Genomic DNA, 16,998 nt, shown 5'->3' on the forward strand with positions numbered 1-16,998 from the left:
CTTGAGCCACATCCCCAGCCCACCCTCTTTATTTTTGATAATATTTTTTGCTTTAAAATCTGTTTTGTCTGATGTCAATATAGCATGGTTTGTATTTTCTATCACTTTAACCTATCTGTGTCATTTAAAGGGGATTTTTTTGTAAGCAAAATTTAATTTGGTCTTTTATTATGTGATTTGACGATCTGCCTTTTCATTTGTGTGTTTATATTTTATGTCATTAATATGGTTGGATTGGATTCCACTGTATTAGCACTTGGTTTTTGGTTGTCTTGTTTATTATTTTGTTCTTTTTTCCCTCTTATTTTCTTCTGGATTAGCTGAATAATTTTTATGATTTCATCTTATATCCTTTATTGGATTATTTCTCTACTTCTTTTATTTTTTAAGTGGTTACTATATGGTTTGCAATATATTTCTTTACAGAATACCTTCAAATAATTTACTATCTCATGTATAACATGAGAAAAGCCAGGTATTCTCAACAGGGGTTGGGACAATGGAATGTAGGACCATACTGGAATCATGTTGGGTATATGTACAGGAACTTAGAAAAATGCCTCACAGCACATTCTTTCTAATGACTTCTGTTCCTCTCAGAGGAACACTTGTAACACCCTTTCTTTCTTTTGTTTTTTAATGAGAAAATTGAGTTCAGATTAAAGTGACTTTAGAAAATGACAGGAACAGGCCCAACATGGCATAATATAATAAATATGTATCTTAAAGTCAGTAGACCTGTATTCAATTCTAGCACTGTCACTTCCTGTATGTGACCTGGGACAAGTTATTTAACTACTTGAATTTTCATGTCTGAAATGGAGAGAATAATCACCTTACACAGGGTTGTTGTTCCATGTGCTCATATAGCATTGATTTCTATCTTGATTGTCAAAATCAAAGGGGATAGTATTGAAATACCTAGTTAAATCACTTGGTAGATTTAGGGCTTCAAAAATGTGTATCATGTAGAGCTTATGGAAGTTATTGACTGACTCCCAAGTAAGTGCTCTTATTTTAATTTCCTAGTAAATTACCTTTTGAACTTTAGTCCGCCCTTTACACCTTGAATAATTTTGTATGCATGTTAGGAATACAATTGTCAACACAGATGAGGTTACTATGAGTGAGTGTAATAATTAATCCAAATATGTTCAAAATTTGGGGGACATATGGCCAGTGAAGGAAGCCCCAGAAGGCTAGTGGATGAAACATTCAAGAACATTACCCCCTTTCATTTTATGAATTATAGGGTATGAGTGTATTAATGTTGACATGGTATGAGAAGAACATCTTGTATCTCACTGAGTTATATTTACAAAGAGGCAGTTCATATTAAGAGATTAGAATTCAGGTAAATGAGAAAGCCGGAACAATAAATCAGAAAGTCATCAAAATATACAAGTGAAAGTTGAAACTTCAAAATATTAGTCCCGGGATAGTGTGTGCAGAGAAGAACACAGAAAGAAAAGGATGAATCTTATGGAGAAATAGTCCTTGCTTTGGGGAAGAGGAGATAGCCAAAGAAGTTAATGCTTTTCTCATCTTGGGAGCATTTCCAGCTTCTAATGGCAATGTCCTGAATTCAGTGAATGGATATTTATTTATAATGATTATAGATTTTAGTATATGAAAGTGTTAATGGACCCATTAAAAATGCCAGTGGTATCTAATGCAAAGTTCTTTTTTGATAGATACAGCAAGTAATTCTTCGCTTTTATTTTATTTTTTTGACATTCTTTCAGTTTAATCTTCAATAAGAGTAAAGTTATCATTTGTTGGGCATTTATTATATTACACAAATCACCAAAACCATTAAGTTTTTTAAAATATTGAGGTATAGAACTGAATCCCACTATATAAGCAAAGTATTTTAAACAGTTTAATTGAGGTAAAACTAACATATGACAAATTGCAAATACTTAATTTGAGAAGTTTTGACATGTATAGATTCTCATGAAACTGTCACCACAATCAAGATAATAAACATATTTCTCTCCCCTAAATCTTCTCAGACCCTTTTGTAATACATCCCTCCTTATCTCCCACCTCTATGCAGACAATCCATGATCTGCTTTATGAAGTTACAGATTAATTTTATTATTCTAGAATATCATGTAAATTGAATCATAAACTATGTATGGATAATGAAAATTAAAGGGAAATATGTGGTGATTTTAAGTTCTTACTTTGTAAGACTATGATTTTACTCTAATTTTTTTTTTAGTTGTAGATGGACGCAATACCTTTATTTTATTTATTTTTATGAGGTACTGAGGATGGAACCCAGTGTCTCAGTCGTGCCAGGCAAGCGCTCTACCACGAAGCCTCAACCCAAGCCCCATGATTTTATTCATAAGTGCAATTCTCATAAATGTCAAAAAATTTCAAATATGATATTCAGTCTTTGTTAATGTATGTATATTTTTGTTATGTCCAAGAATAGACATTTTATAGTTAGATGTAGCTCCCTTTGTGTCCTGGTGCAGTCTTTTACCAGCTGTGATACTTTGTGGGAAATTCTTCTTTCCAGAATTTCCAGAAATTCTTTCTGGAGCTCAGTGTCCATTTCAATAAAGTAGAAAACAGCACAAGATTTTTAATATTGGTGTAAGAATTAAGTTTAGTGTTGGTTATGTGGTAGGTGATCAATAAATGTTAGGTTTGTTTTATGCACACTAGGCAAGCACTTTACCACTGAGCTCCATCCCCAGCCCTTTTCATTTTGTTTTGAAACAGGGTTTTTGCTAAGTTGCTAGATCATCCTGCCTTCACCTCCTGAAACCCTGGAATTACAGTTGTGGCCACCACACTAGGCTTTTTATGTTGTTGTGGTTAATTTGATATAACTGAAGGAGTACAAAGAAGACAACCCTAAATTATTGGGTCAATCTTGTAGGTGTCAAGAACCATCTTATAATTTTTCAGGTTATCTAGGGAGAGCGTGTCATTTTTTTCTTTTCCTGATCTATTACATAGTATTCATCCTCCCACACTGAGATATATTAGATATATCATGCAAAAAAGCATAAAAGGGTTTTCACTTGCAGCCTTATTCACAGTTGCCAAGAGAACTGCTACTCTACAGAACTTAGCTTACATTTGTTCCAACTGTCTTGACTCTGTGAAGGTGTTAAAGCAGTGAACTGTTAGGTCAAATTCCACATTCAGCAAGCATTTGTTCCTTGTCTTCAAAGCAAGAAGAAAGGGAACAAGGATGAATTCTTCAAAGAAATTGTGTCTAGTATCTGTAGTAGTTTTAAGTATTTTTCTCTATGGAAGTTCTTTTATCTTCTTAAGTGAAACTGACATAAAAAAGAGTATAATCTGAATACTGAAGTCATGCCATTTAAAAATAAAATGAGAGTGTTCACTTTTGAGCACCTCAGACAAATCATGAATCATGATGGACATATCCTTAAAATATTAAACTTCCATAAAAATTAATTTCATTATTTATTTTTGGGAAGAAACATGAATCACCTCAATTACAAATTATGAATTACTATTGAGTCTTATTGGTAATATTTCACAAAACAATTTATTGAATATATTTAAATATTTCTACTTGGTGTACATTATGTTTTAAAAATGTTTTAATAACATTTTGATGGAAAATGAATCTGTTCTTAGATAATTTGGATTAAATGAGAAAATGTAATTGAAAAAAGTTAAAATGTTGTTATAAAATGATAGGTTTTTGTCGAATTTTCTATATATTTTATAAGGAAAAGATTCTTTTTTTTTCTTGTTAAATTGAGAAAAATTGCATATATTTAAAGCCTGTGCCTAAAGTACTGTGATTTTTAGACTCATCAATATAACTTAAAATCTTATTTTTAAAAATTTACCCCATTCTTTATAGTTATTTGTTTTTATTTAACTACTATCAAAAGATAAGCACAGACTTTTCAACATTTGTAGTAAATACTAATCATTTTGGAAGAATGATTTTTTTTTCAGCAATTCTGCTAGCATTAATGGATTTAAAAAGTTAAGAGGTCTTCATTTTTTTTCCTGAATATTCAGATAATCATAAAGATCCTTTCTTTCCAAAGATAATTTGTAATAAGGCTGGTGTGGTTAAAAAGTGCACTGCTTCATTTTTTTTTTATTAGATGATTAAGCTTTTGCTGCAGACACATTGCATCTCCTGAAGCCACCTCAGGGATTTGTGGGTTTCACTGACTTATGTGGGTTTAGAGCAACAATTTTAGAAATGCCTGCTTTTACATAAGTTGGTAGAATGAATTAAAAAAACAAGACCCCATTATATGTTGTATGCAAGAGATGAACCTTACAGGCAAAGACCAACACAGGCTGTAAGTGCTAGGATTGAAATTGCTATACCACATGAATGGTGCCTGAAAACAAACAGGAATAGATACTCAGATTTCTGACAAAGCAGACTTCAAAGAAAAATTAATCAGAAAAGACAAAGAAGGTCACTTCATACTGGTAAAGGGAACAATCCAACAAGAATTTAAAATATTTATACTACAAAATTGGGTGCAACTTAATTATGTAAAAGAGATACTAATTAAATTGAAGCTTTAGATAGACCCCAGTTCAATAGTATTGAGTGAATGATTTCAACATACCTTTCTCACCATCAGATAGGTCATCCAAAAATAAACTTAGTGAAGACTCTTTGGACCTGAAAGTGCTAGGATTGAAATTGCTATACCATGTGAAAAAAATATTGTAAAGCAAATGAATCTAACAGATGTTTATAGAATATTTTGTCCAATAAGAGCTGCATATACTTCCTTCTCCACAGCTCATGGAACCTTCTCCAAAATAGACCATATTTTAGTCCATAAGGCAACTCCTAGCAAATACAAAAAAAAAAATTGATATAATTTCTTGCATTTTTTAGTCATTTTTTTTACTTGTAGATGGATACAATATCTTTATTTATTTTTATGTGGTGAATTGAACCCAGTTCCTCATACATGCTAGGTGAGCTCTCTACCACTGAGCCACAAGCCCAGCCCCAATTTCTTGCATCTTATCAAATCATAATGGAATTAAATTAAAAATGAATACCAAGAAACCCTAAACTGTATGAGACATGGAGATTGAGCAATACACTTTGGAGTGATAAATGTGTGATGGAAGAAATCAGAAGAGAAATTTAAAAACTCTTTGACTTAAATGAGAATAGTGATACAACATAACAGCTGGGATCCTATGAAGGAAGTTCTAAGAGGAAAGTTTATAGCTTTGATTGCCTATATTTTAAAAAAATCAGTAAGTCCCAAATAAACAACTTAATGGTATATCTCAAGGCCTTTGAAAATGACAAAACCAATTCCAATACCAGCATAAGCAAGAAAATAATTAAGATCAGCAGTGAAATTAATGAAATTGAGAATTTAAAAACAATAATACAAAGGATCAATGAAATAAAGAGTTGCTTCTTTGAAAAGATAAACAAGATTGATAAACTCTTAGCCAAGTTAACTGAAAGAAAAAGAATACTCAAATTAATATAATTAGATATGAAAAAGGAGAAATCACCACAGATAGCACAGAAATTCAGCAGACCACTAAGGACTATTTTAAAAATTTATACTCCAGTAAATTGGAAAATCTAGGGAAAATAGATACATTTCTAGAGACATACAACCTTTCAAAATTGAATTAAAAGGAAATAAAAAAACTAAATAGACCAACAACTTGTAATGAAATAAAAGCAGTAATAAAATTTTTTTCAACAAGGAAAGCGCAGGACCACATGGATTCTCAGCTGAATTCTACCACCAATAAAGAAGAATTAATGCCAATATTCCTCAAATTATTCCGTGAAATAGAAGGGATGGAACACTTCCAAATTTATTCTATAATGCCAGTATCATACTCATACCAAAACCAGATAAGGACACATTACAGAAAGAAAACTAAAGACCAATATCTCTGATGAACTTAGATGTAAAATCCTTAAAATATTAACAAACATGTTCAATAGCAGAGTAAGAAGATTATAATCATGATTGAGTTGGTTTTATCCTAGAGATGCAAGGGTGGTTAAATATATGCAAATCAATAAATGTAATTCAACACATAAAGAGAATTAAGAACAAAAATCATTTAGTCCTCTCAATAGATAGAGAAGGCCTTCAACAAAATCCATCATCCATTTATGATTAAAATATTGAAGAAACTAAGTATAGAAGAAACTTACATCAATAGTATAAAGGCTATAAATGGAAAACCCAAATCCGACCTCATATTAAATGGGGAAAACTGAAAACATTTCCTTTAAAATTTGAAACAAGACAAGGATGTTCACTCTTACCACTCCTATTTAATATAGTGCTAGAAATTTTACCAGAGCAACTAGGAAAAAGAAGAAAATAAGAGGGATAAAAATAGAAAAGAAAGAAGTCAAATTATCACTGTTAGTGATTTGAATCCTATACTTAAAGGTCCAAAAAACTCCAAAGACTGCCAGAGCTAATAAATTTGGCAAAGTAGCAGATTACAAAATCAACATACAAAACTTAAAAAATTTTCCTATCTACCAACAATGAATCTGCTGAGAAAGAAACCAGAAAAGAATTCCATACACATACCCTAAACAAACAAACCTAGGAATAATTATAAGTCCTCTACAATGAAACTACAGAACGCTGAAGAAATAAATTGAAGAGAATTTCAGAAGATGGAAAGACCTCCCAATTTCATGTACAGGCAGAATCAATAATGGTAAAATGGCCATACTACCAGAAGCAATACACAGCTTCAATACAATTTCCATCAAAATAATAATGACATTCTGCACAGAACTAGAAAAAAACAGCCCTAAAATTCACTTGGAAGAAGAAAAAACTGAGAACATCCAAAGCAATGCTAAGCCAAAAAAGCAATGCTGGAGGCATCACAATACCTGCCTTCAAATTATACTAATGAGCTGTAGTAACAAAAACTGCATGGTATGACATAAAAAATGACACACAGACTGATGGTACAGAGTAGAAGACAGACAAACCAATATATCTACAATCATCTGATCCTTGAATAAGTTGCCCAAAATGGACACTGGAGAAAAGACAGCTGCTTTAACAAATGGTGCTGGGAAAAAAGGTTATCCATGTGTAGAAGAATGAAACTATATAGTTATCTCTTACCTTGCTCCCAAATCAACTCAAAGTGGATTAAAGACCTAGGAATTAGACCAGAAACTATGCAACTCCTGGAAGAAAATATCGGGACATGCTTCAGCATAGAGGCTCAGGCAATGAGTTTTCTCAATAGAAGCCCTGAAACTCAGGAAATAATACCAAGAGTTAATAAACGAGATGGCATAAAATTAAAAACAAAACAAAACAAACTTCTGCACAGAAAAGGAAACAAGAATGTCAAGAGAGAACCTATGGAATGGGAGAAAGTCTTTGCTAGCTACTCTTCTGACAGAGGATTAATATCTAGAATATACAAAGAACTAAAAACACCAAAATAATCCCCCAATAACCTAATTAATTAAATAGGCAAATGTATTAAACAGACATCTCAAAAAAGAAAATACAAATGTCCCTTAAGTATATGAAAATGTTCACTATCATTAATAGTTAATGAAATGCAAATCAAAACTGAGATTTTTATCTCATGCCTGTCAGAATGGCAGTCATCAAAAATACAAACAATTATAAAGGTTGAAGAGGATAAGGATAAAAAGGGACACTTTAGTATTGTTGGTGGGATTGAAATTAATACAACCGCTATGGAAATCAGTATGGATATTCCTCAAAGACTAGGTATGGAAACACCATATTACCCAGCTATAAAACTGTTTGGTATTTATCTTAAAGAATTAGCTGGGGGTATAGCTCAGTTGGTAGAGTGCTTGCCTTGCATGCACAAGGCCCTGGGTTCGATCCCCAGCACACACACAAAAAAAGAATTAAAGTCTGCATACAGTGATACATGCATACCCAATTTATAGCGGCGCAATTCACATTAGCCAATGTATGGAACCAGCCTATTTGCCCATCAATGCATAAGTGAATAAAGAAAATGTGGAGGCTGGGGTTGTTGCTCAGTAGTAGAGTGCTCACCTACCGTGCATGAGGCACTGGGTTCGATACTCAGCACCACGTTAAATGTAAAATAAAAAGATATTGTGTCCACCTAGAACTAAAAAATGAATATTAAAAAAAGAAAATGTGATATAAATACACAATGGAGTTTAATTTATGTCATTTATAGGAAAATTAATGGAACTTGAAACCATTATGTTAAGCGAAATAAGTCATGCTCAGAAGGTCAGGGGTCATATACTTTCTCTCATATGTGGAAGCTAGAGAGGAAAAAGGAAAGAAAGGTCTGTGGGGGTGGGGGGAAGGATCTCATGAGAAAGGGAGATCACTAGTAAAAAGGTACCAGGGTGTGGTAGGTTAGGATGGAGGGGAAAATACTGGAAGTGATATTGATCAAATTATGTTGTTACATTGTACGTATGTCCAAATATGTAACAACAAATCCCATCACTATGTACAACTATAATGTACCAATAAAAATGTATATAAAAACCAAATTATGATGTATCCACACAGTAAAACGCCATGCAACTAAGAAAGAAAATGCCAGCTTCCCCTTTTGCATCTTTTATGAACTTTTACTCAATTTATTTACATTAGGAAAATTATATTTTTGTTTAGAACACTCTGAAGAAGAAAAAGAACAAATGAATTAATAATTTCATAAAATTTTCTTTATTATGTTATTTTAGGCATTTCTTTTGTCTACTGCTAATTATTATTCCTACACTTAAAAAGAAAGAGTTACCTTAAAGAGCCAAATTCTGAAATTCATAATAATTCTAGTCAAGTGGTATGGTAGCACTTCATTATGGAGATTCATAGAGATTATGGTGAAAACCATGACTCAAGGTCATAAACCTTGAAGGTTCTAATCTTAGCTTCTGTTAATCTACTTTTCCATAAAAGAGCTGCATTAAGTAATGTAATAAAACTTATTGTTGACCTTTCATGGTCTTATTGTAAAGAGGCTTTCTCATTTTAAAAGTACATGCCAGGATAAATATATACTGTTGTTCTGTTTTCACAATAAGCATTGTATTAGGACAGCAAATATTTGGGCCATGTCGCTTTTACACACACAGAACACTAATTTAGCTTTTTTGTTTGTTTCTTTACAGGATAAGAATGGTGTTACTGTGAGAGCCTATGTATAGTGTCAAAATCAGTTGTCAGGATGTGCAAAAATTTTTTTCAAAGCAGAAAGTAATTGATATAATTAAGCTTTGTGACTGTCCTGGCTTATGTATACAGAACAATTTGGAGGGGTTGTTGTCTAGCTAGTATTTACTTATGGGAAGTCCTTTTATTTGGGAGAGGTAGCAGAGAAATTATGGGGAAAAGCATAGAGGGACAGAAAGACTAGTTCATTAGCCCACATTGAAAAAAAAAATTCTGTTGCTGTCTTAATGATCAAATAATTTATTATTCAGTGTTGAGTAAATTTCATAAGGAAAGGGTTTGGATTTTTCACATGTAAATAATCTTTCAGTTGCATTTATAAAGCATAATTCTTGTAAATCTGGTGAGAAAAATGACTCCATGGAACCATGAAAAGTAATCAGTCCATATTTACATGTGGTTTTTGAATGCAATGTTAGATTATTGTTATGATACAACAAGAAAATCATTTATATTACTTTATAGTAAGGACTACATAGAAAACAATTTTTGAGTTGGTTTTAATGGGAGGTTTTCTTCAAGTTTGCTTCATGTGTTGCATATTGCAGTGTTACTACTTTTATATAAATTAGATCTGGACAACTTTTAGGTTAGTAAAACTCAACAGAATGTATCAGATGATTAAAGATGCAAGCAGCATGGTTGGTTTTGAAGTTACATTTATATCAAACAATTTGCAAATCTTAAAAGAGAATATGAACGTAAAATGTAAAGAAGTAATTGCAAAAAATTTTAACATGGATAAATAGAACAAGTTGTGGAAAGCTTGTAAACTTCCCATCTAAAACTGATTATCCTTATGAGCATTTCATGTTGACAGTGAAAAGTGCACCTTGTAAGATCTGCTACACAAACTATTACATTTAAAAGGTTTCTGTCTCACACCCTAAAATTACACTTATTTGCTGCAAGAGAAAATTCAAAATTTGTTCCCTGTTTATTTTGGTTGTGATTATTGTATGAATTTTGCCTTTTTCCCCTTCCTGGTAAACTAGGTATTAGTCTTTTGGGTTTCTTTATTTCAGTGAAACATAGTCAGGTTTTGTATTATAGGTTACCTCAAGAGATGATATAATAATAAAATTATGAGCCACAGGCTCAGATACTATAAAGAGTAATAAAATATTATACCTGGAATACCAAGATTATCTAAGTATCTGAGGAAGAAGAGAAGATGATGAAGAAGAAGAAAAGGAATAGCTTTGCAAGATCCTTCAGAATCCCTGTAGAATATAAAATACAGTGAACCATTTTTGTTGATATCGACACACACACAAACACACACACACACTCACACACACACAGTTTGCCTCATTTGAAACTTGTTAAACACTCTGAAACAGTACCCTATTCATTTATGTGAGAAAGAAACTTGGAAACGTCTAAGAGACCCTCTTATTTTAGGATTACATTCTCCGTGTTATATGAGCATTTCTTTTATTGTGTAATAAGCACTTTGAGCTTCTGGCAGGCCTTCCTGCTTCTTTTTGAGTGCCTTCCTTCTTTGTTTTCTTATAAACCATAGTCTGTTAGAAAGAGCTTTTGACTGGGAATTAGAAGTACCGAGTTCTAATGCTAACTCTAATACTAACTAAAGGGTCCATTTGGAGTATTGATATTGGTCTCAGACTGTATGAAATGGAAGCATGAACTAGATGATCTCCAGAATATTTTTAACTATGAAATGCTGTGATATTGAGAAGCAGGCAAATTATATGAAAACCAATTATCCTTCCCCATCAAAAGAAAATTTATTGGGGCTGGGGGTGTAGCTCAATGGTAGAACACTTGCCTAGTATAGGGAGACATTGGGTTTGATCCTGAGCACCACATTAAAAAAATAAAAGGCTAAAAACAATTTTCTGAGTGATCAGTTCACCAAATGGGTAATTTTAAATTCAGTTTGCTGACGTAAATTCATTAAATAGTCGTTTTGATAAATTTACCAAATACTTTGATTTATCCATTTGTCTTATGACTTGTTTTCCAAATTATTAATTGCTTAAGTTTGTATTTAATTATATATATAAGTTTATCACTAATCATGCTAGATAGGATAGTTGCAAAAGTCTTTGTAACTTTTGGTGAGGAGTATTATGTTTTAGTCTTTTTGTACAAAACAATTTCACCCCTGATATTTTATGATAGAATCATTTATCAGTTCAACTCAGTTGAATGCCAGATTTATCATTGATATTTATTTCCTGAATGTAGTGACAATGATTTTCAGTCATTTAAAACAGGAACAACGTACTCATCTAGTTGAACTGGTTAACAAATGTGTGAATTAAGGCAAGTACAAAATGCATTGAAGTATATAGAAAATGTGTTGAAAGAAATAAACCTTTTATACTATCATTTATAAGCTCTGTAGCATTTAAGACATCCATAGCCCTTTGATTTAAAATAAACAGATTTTAATTCCCAAAAGTTATGAGTCCAGATAATAGTAAGTTTCCATAGTAGTATGGGTAGGCTACAGTGCTGGATTACAACAAAATTTTAGGTACATTAAAGCCTTGATCTCACTAACTTAAAAATCAAATTACTCTTCAAGCAATTTCTCTTCAAATGTTTAGAATATATTTATTCAATACATATACCGGTCAATATTGTAAATGGTTTAAATAAACAAGTTTTGAGTGAATGTGTTAAATTGACCACTGGGAAAAGTGAGTTGACTTGGCAAAGGAGACCTTGTGTTCTTCATACCGCATCATCATCTCTGACAGGGATAGGGGAAAATAAGGCTACAATGGAAGCATATTACTGTCTTTTGGAATTAGAGTCCTTTTTCCTCAGCTACATCCTTTAGCCTGAATTGGAACCATTTGGAAGTTCTGCCTCTGTGGGTGTGACATTTTTGCTACCATACAGATCTTTTGAAGTCCTGAAGAAGTACAATAAATGACCTGGATGAGAATTGAAAAGTTAATTTACTTTTGTCTGATCACTACAGTAAAATATGTCCCATATGAGCATTTGACTGATTCAACAAAATTAATTGATCAAGGCATATGATAATTTCTTCATTATGTCAAGGAAGGATGGCCTGTGCTAGAGTAGGAATAGAGATGATAGTTGGACTAGAGGAGTACATTGTGGCATTGCCATAGGGATCATTTGTCATAAACACTGTTTGACTTAGAACCTTCCTTAAAGCTAATTGCTGCTGTTATTGGCCTTATTTCTAACACCATCAGGTTGTGGACTTGAATATATTTTTCTGGCAGTTGCTAAATGCAAATTGTGTTTCTGTGTATAGGTGAGGGCATAATAACCCTGGGCACCTGTGTCAAAGACCCACTGATAACCAGATTTTTGGCAAATGAACTAGTTGAAATGCTTCCTTCTTTTGGCAAGTGGAAAGCTGCATTCAGTCATTCCTATTCCTCTAGAAGTAGAATTGAGGGTGAAAACCTTGAGAATTCCATTCTGAGATATCAGAAAGAAAATATATTGCACTGTGGCACATGTTTATTAACATTTTCTGAGCCCTGATTCAAATTCCAACAAGTGTATCTGTGTTGATGCTTCAGCAGAGGTAATACAGTATCCACCTGATTTATTATTCTTAGCGGAAGTCTACATAATAGAATAGACAACCATCTTGTCAGGTATTTTGTGTCACTGGAATCAAAATTAAGACTTTTTAGAGGATTAATGTGTCATTGAAGATTATTAACTGGGTTAAAAATCATAGCATGTCTAATTTCTATGATATAGAAGATTGAAAATATAGAAAAGACTCCTAGAAAGGACTGTTAAGCATTTTATAGTCTGTTAAGCATTTAATTGTCACATTTTAAGCCTAGTACTGCACATGGCTGAATTAAGAAAAGAAAAAGAAAAACAAAACTTGCTCCTGAACCTAATAGGTCATATAAGATATTCAAATCCTTGCTCTGCCCCTTTCTAGTTGTGTGACCTTGGTGCTGATACAGTTAAAGTTCAATGCTTCAGTTTTCTCATCTATGATAAAAAGGATATTAAGAGTACCTACCTTACAGGATTTCTAGGCAGATGAAATAATGTTATATAAATTCCTTACATAAATACTTTAACTAATTAGTAACTACAGACTTCCTGAAATATTTTTTTGGAGAGTTTCAATGATTATTAAGAAGACATAGAAGAATGTCAGTTGAATATTGCCAAGCTCAAAAAATTTCAAGTGTCTAATTAATGATGAAGTCAGAATAATTACTATTACGATAATTACTTATTCTTAGCATGTCAGCTGTGAAAATTAAAGTTCTGTAAACTAAAGATCTCTGAGTATTTCTGTCAACAAAGTAGCCTACCACATCACCTAAGATGACATGATTAAAGCATTGGTTCCAAATCCATAATTCAGCAAATCCTGTACTCTGACAAAGTGACTGATGTGTCAAAAGGTACAGAGCAATAACTGAATACCTGATTTGCTCATTTGATTTTATTTCATTATTATTTCTTTATTTAAAAACCTTTTGATATTTAAAATTCTTAGAATATATGAGTTAGAAAATTCTGATTCAATAGAAATTGAAAGTGAAGTCTTAGAAAATTAAGAAAAACATTTAAAATGAATATTTTGATTAGAAGTGGTTATAATAAACAATTATACAATGTTTTATTGCATTGAATGCCTTTGATAAAGCTCATCTCCTCTTTGGAGATTCATTTGTTCTTTCAACAAATTGAAGATTCCATGTGTATTAGGCCCATTTGAAAGTAAGAAAGATAAGCATAGTCAGTGTGCTCATGGTGTTTAAGCTCTGGTTGGCAGGACAGTTATACTATAATATGATAATTGATAGATTGAAAAATGATAGAGTGCTATAGGAACATCTAGGAGAACACTAAACACAGATGTGTTAAAAGGAAGGGTGCAGAGTTGTTGTTTGGGAAGCTGGGATAAGTAGAATTAATCCTGAGACATACAACATGAAGTTGAGAGAGGTAGGAAAGAAAAATTGCTTCAAGCAGAAGAAACTGCTTGTTCCAATACCCCAGGGTTGGGGAACTGAGAGTAGCTCCATAGGGCTAGACTGTATATACTTTTGGGAAAGATATGGGCCCAGTTATATTCTAAAGAGCCTCATAAGCCTTGTTATGAAGTTTGGAGTTTGTCCTGAGAGTACTGGGGACCTATTGTAGGGAGTATCCTGAATTCTAGGGATCTATGTGATGAGATGAAGATAAGTGAATAGATTCTTTGCTAGATAATTAGGAAGCAGAATCATTAGACTTGTTAATTGATTAGATTTGGTGGATGAGAGAAAAAAGAAGTCTGATTATTTTTAGACTTCTTTGAGAAGAAAGGTTGCCAAGGTACTGGTCCTCAGATTGTTTCTCTTTGTCTAATGCCATAGGTAGACTTTGAACTCATTGATGGGTAGAGACTACATATCTTCCCATATCATGTAAGAGCAGTTACTGGCAGCTTTAATTTAAGCATGATGAAAATTTAAGATGGACTTTGATGATTACATTTAAACAGTTAGACTTGAATTGAAAGGCTATTATAAAAAGATTCAACAGGTAGTCAAAAATCCAGAACTACAACTCAGTAGAAAGAAGAGTATTGACTCAACTTACAGATCAGGGAGTTATTCACATGTAGGTAATGTTAGTGACTAATTCTTCAAAACAGAATAGTGAAAGGGCAAAAGAGACACCCCAAACTCAATTGTGTGTGTGTGTGTGTCTTTGTGTGCATGTGGTGTATGTGTGTGTGTTCTAAGGGAAGAATAAATCTTTGAAGAAAACAGAGGATTGGCCAGACAGGAAGATCAGAAAAATGCAATGTGTTGGAAAGCAAAGAGGAAGACTTTTTCAAGAAATAATAGATTGTCATTAACTTCAAGTGTAATTTGATAGTACAGTGAGTTTGAAAGCCAAGAAAAGGATATAGAAATTTATAAAGAGATTATTTCTTTCTATCTTTGGAAACCACAGGACGTTTAGAGTGATATGGTAGAAAATGGATATCAAGAAATAGGGAGTTGAGTATAATTTGCAAAGGTGGAGATGGTAAGTATAGAGAACTCTTTTTGAAAATTTGATGATGAATGACTGGAATAAGAGTAGCTACTATTAATGTATTATCAAGGATAAAGGAAAAGTTCTTTCTCCTTTTACTGCCCACAGAAGACCATCAAAGTATAATAAGAGGAGGAGGCAGAAAGGAAATGAAACTCCTTATATGAAATTTCACACTTATCTAAAATATTATATAAACAAAACTGCTTTTAATCATAAAGAATTAATTTTGAACATTTAAATCATCCCAGTTAGTCACATTTATTAAGGGTGTATGAGATAGTATTAAATAATTCACTTTAGAAGATACTATTTAGTATGGAGTTTTTAAAGGAATTATTGATACCAGCCAAGAAAATGCTTAAGACTAAGTTGGAAATATAGCCATATATAGAGAACATCATTGATTCCAATAAAATAAGCTCCAAAGGAACAGTGTTATTAAATAACTGCAATTATTTCATATTTTACTGATTTTTTTAAACAGAGAAATAGTTTGGTAAGTATGTAAATTTCATGACTTGGCTAGATTCTTCAGTATGTTACACATGCATTTCTATAATGAAAGATAATATAAACATTTAATTTGATTAATAGCATTGTTTATAGCAAATGTTTCCAGAGTTTTATGTGTGCCTCAGCTTTGTTCACCATATTTGACACAGCATGGCATTAATGAGAATTTAGTTTTTTAACGTACTGTACGTTTAAAATGGAGTATATTATTTCCATTATTAGCAATGTTATTATACAGTATTATTTCCCCTTTTTAGACATGTTGATCTCTTTGAGCCTGTCATTAGACTAGTGAGGAACTGCAAAAGATTCTATTATCCACTTTTATAGAAAGAAAAAAGATTGGAGAAAGAAAAAATTTGTGTAGGCGAGAGAATCTAAGAGGAAAGTTGTCATTGGAATCTTTTTCTAGTGTGTAGATAATTAATATTTTTTAGTTTTGCTTTCCCTCTTATAAAATCCAAAGGAATCCTTTGTGGCTATTTAGGTTGTGTTGACATTTATGCTAAACTTTGCTTTTATTTCCATCCCATCTAAACTGAGACTACTTGGATGCTTTACTTGGGAAGCATTTTTTCCCCCCAGGGATTGAACCTAGGGGCATTTAATCACTGAGTCACATCCCCAGCCCTTTTTTATTTTGAAGTAGGTTCTCACTAAATTGCTTATTGCCTCTAAATTGCTAATGTTGATCTTGAACTTGTGATCCTCCTGCCTCAACTTTGTGAACCACTGGGATTAAAGGTGTACACCACTGTGCCCAGCAGCAAACATATTCTTTATCAACCCCCAAATTAAGTAGAATGAGTATTTCTATGTATGTGGTTAAAATCAGGCTGGTAAGTATAGGGGGGAAAAAAGGATAAAAGTTTTTTGTGTTCAGGGTTTGTAGGAAGAGTGTACATGTGACATTAGGGCTAGTTTAGAAAGGAGATACTTGTTTACTTGGTTAGACTCCTAAATTACACACCTTTATCCTCTCCTCAGTTGAGATTTTTAGAAGGGACACCATTGCTGTTTTCAATTTGTATACAAAGGGAGTAGATTTAAATTTAAGTCTTGATTTTTGGATTGGACAATATGTATTGGGAAGCGTCATCAACAAGGATCATTTTTGACTTTTGGGAATGTGTACTACTGTAGGTTTCCTTCCTTCAGCATAAAATGGCTGCGTTCATACAAGTGACAATGAGTAGATCTATTGAGACAAATTTCAGAGATATTTTAAATA

At 32.6% G+C, this 16,998-nt stretch overlaps 1 protein-coding gene across 1 annotated transcript in view; it reads left to right on the plus strand.

The window, feature by feature from the left end:
* The window catches only part of Rfx3 (regulatory factor X3), a 211,380-nt gene that overhangs the window by 21,304 nt on the left and 173,078 nt on the right, over window positions 1–16,998 (plus strand). The window contains exon 2 of the mRNA XM_048806776.1: window positions 14,435–14,445. Within this exon, the coding sequence (XP_048662733.1) occupies window positions 14,435–14,445 (11 nt within the window). The remainder of the gene's footprint in view (window positions 1–14,434; window positions 14,446–16,998) is intronic.

The sequence above is a fragment of the Marmota marmota genome, unplaced genomic scaffold (assembly GCF_001458135.2).
Source record: "Marmota marmota marmota unplaced genomic scaffold, marMar, whole genome shotgun sequence".
In the NCBI taxonomy this organism is placed as follows: Eukaryota; Metazoa; Chordata; class Mammalia; order Rodentia; family Sciuridae; genus Marmota; species Marmota marmota.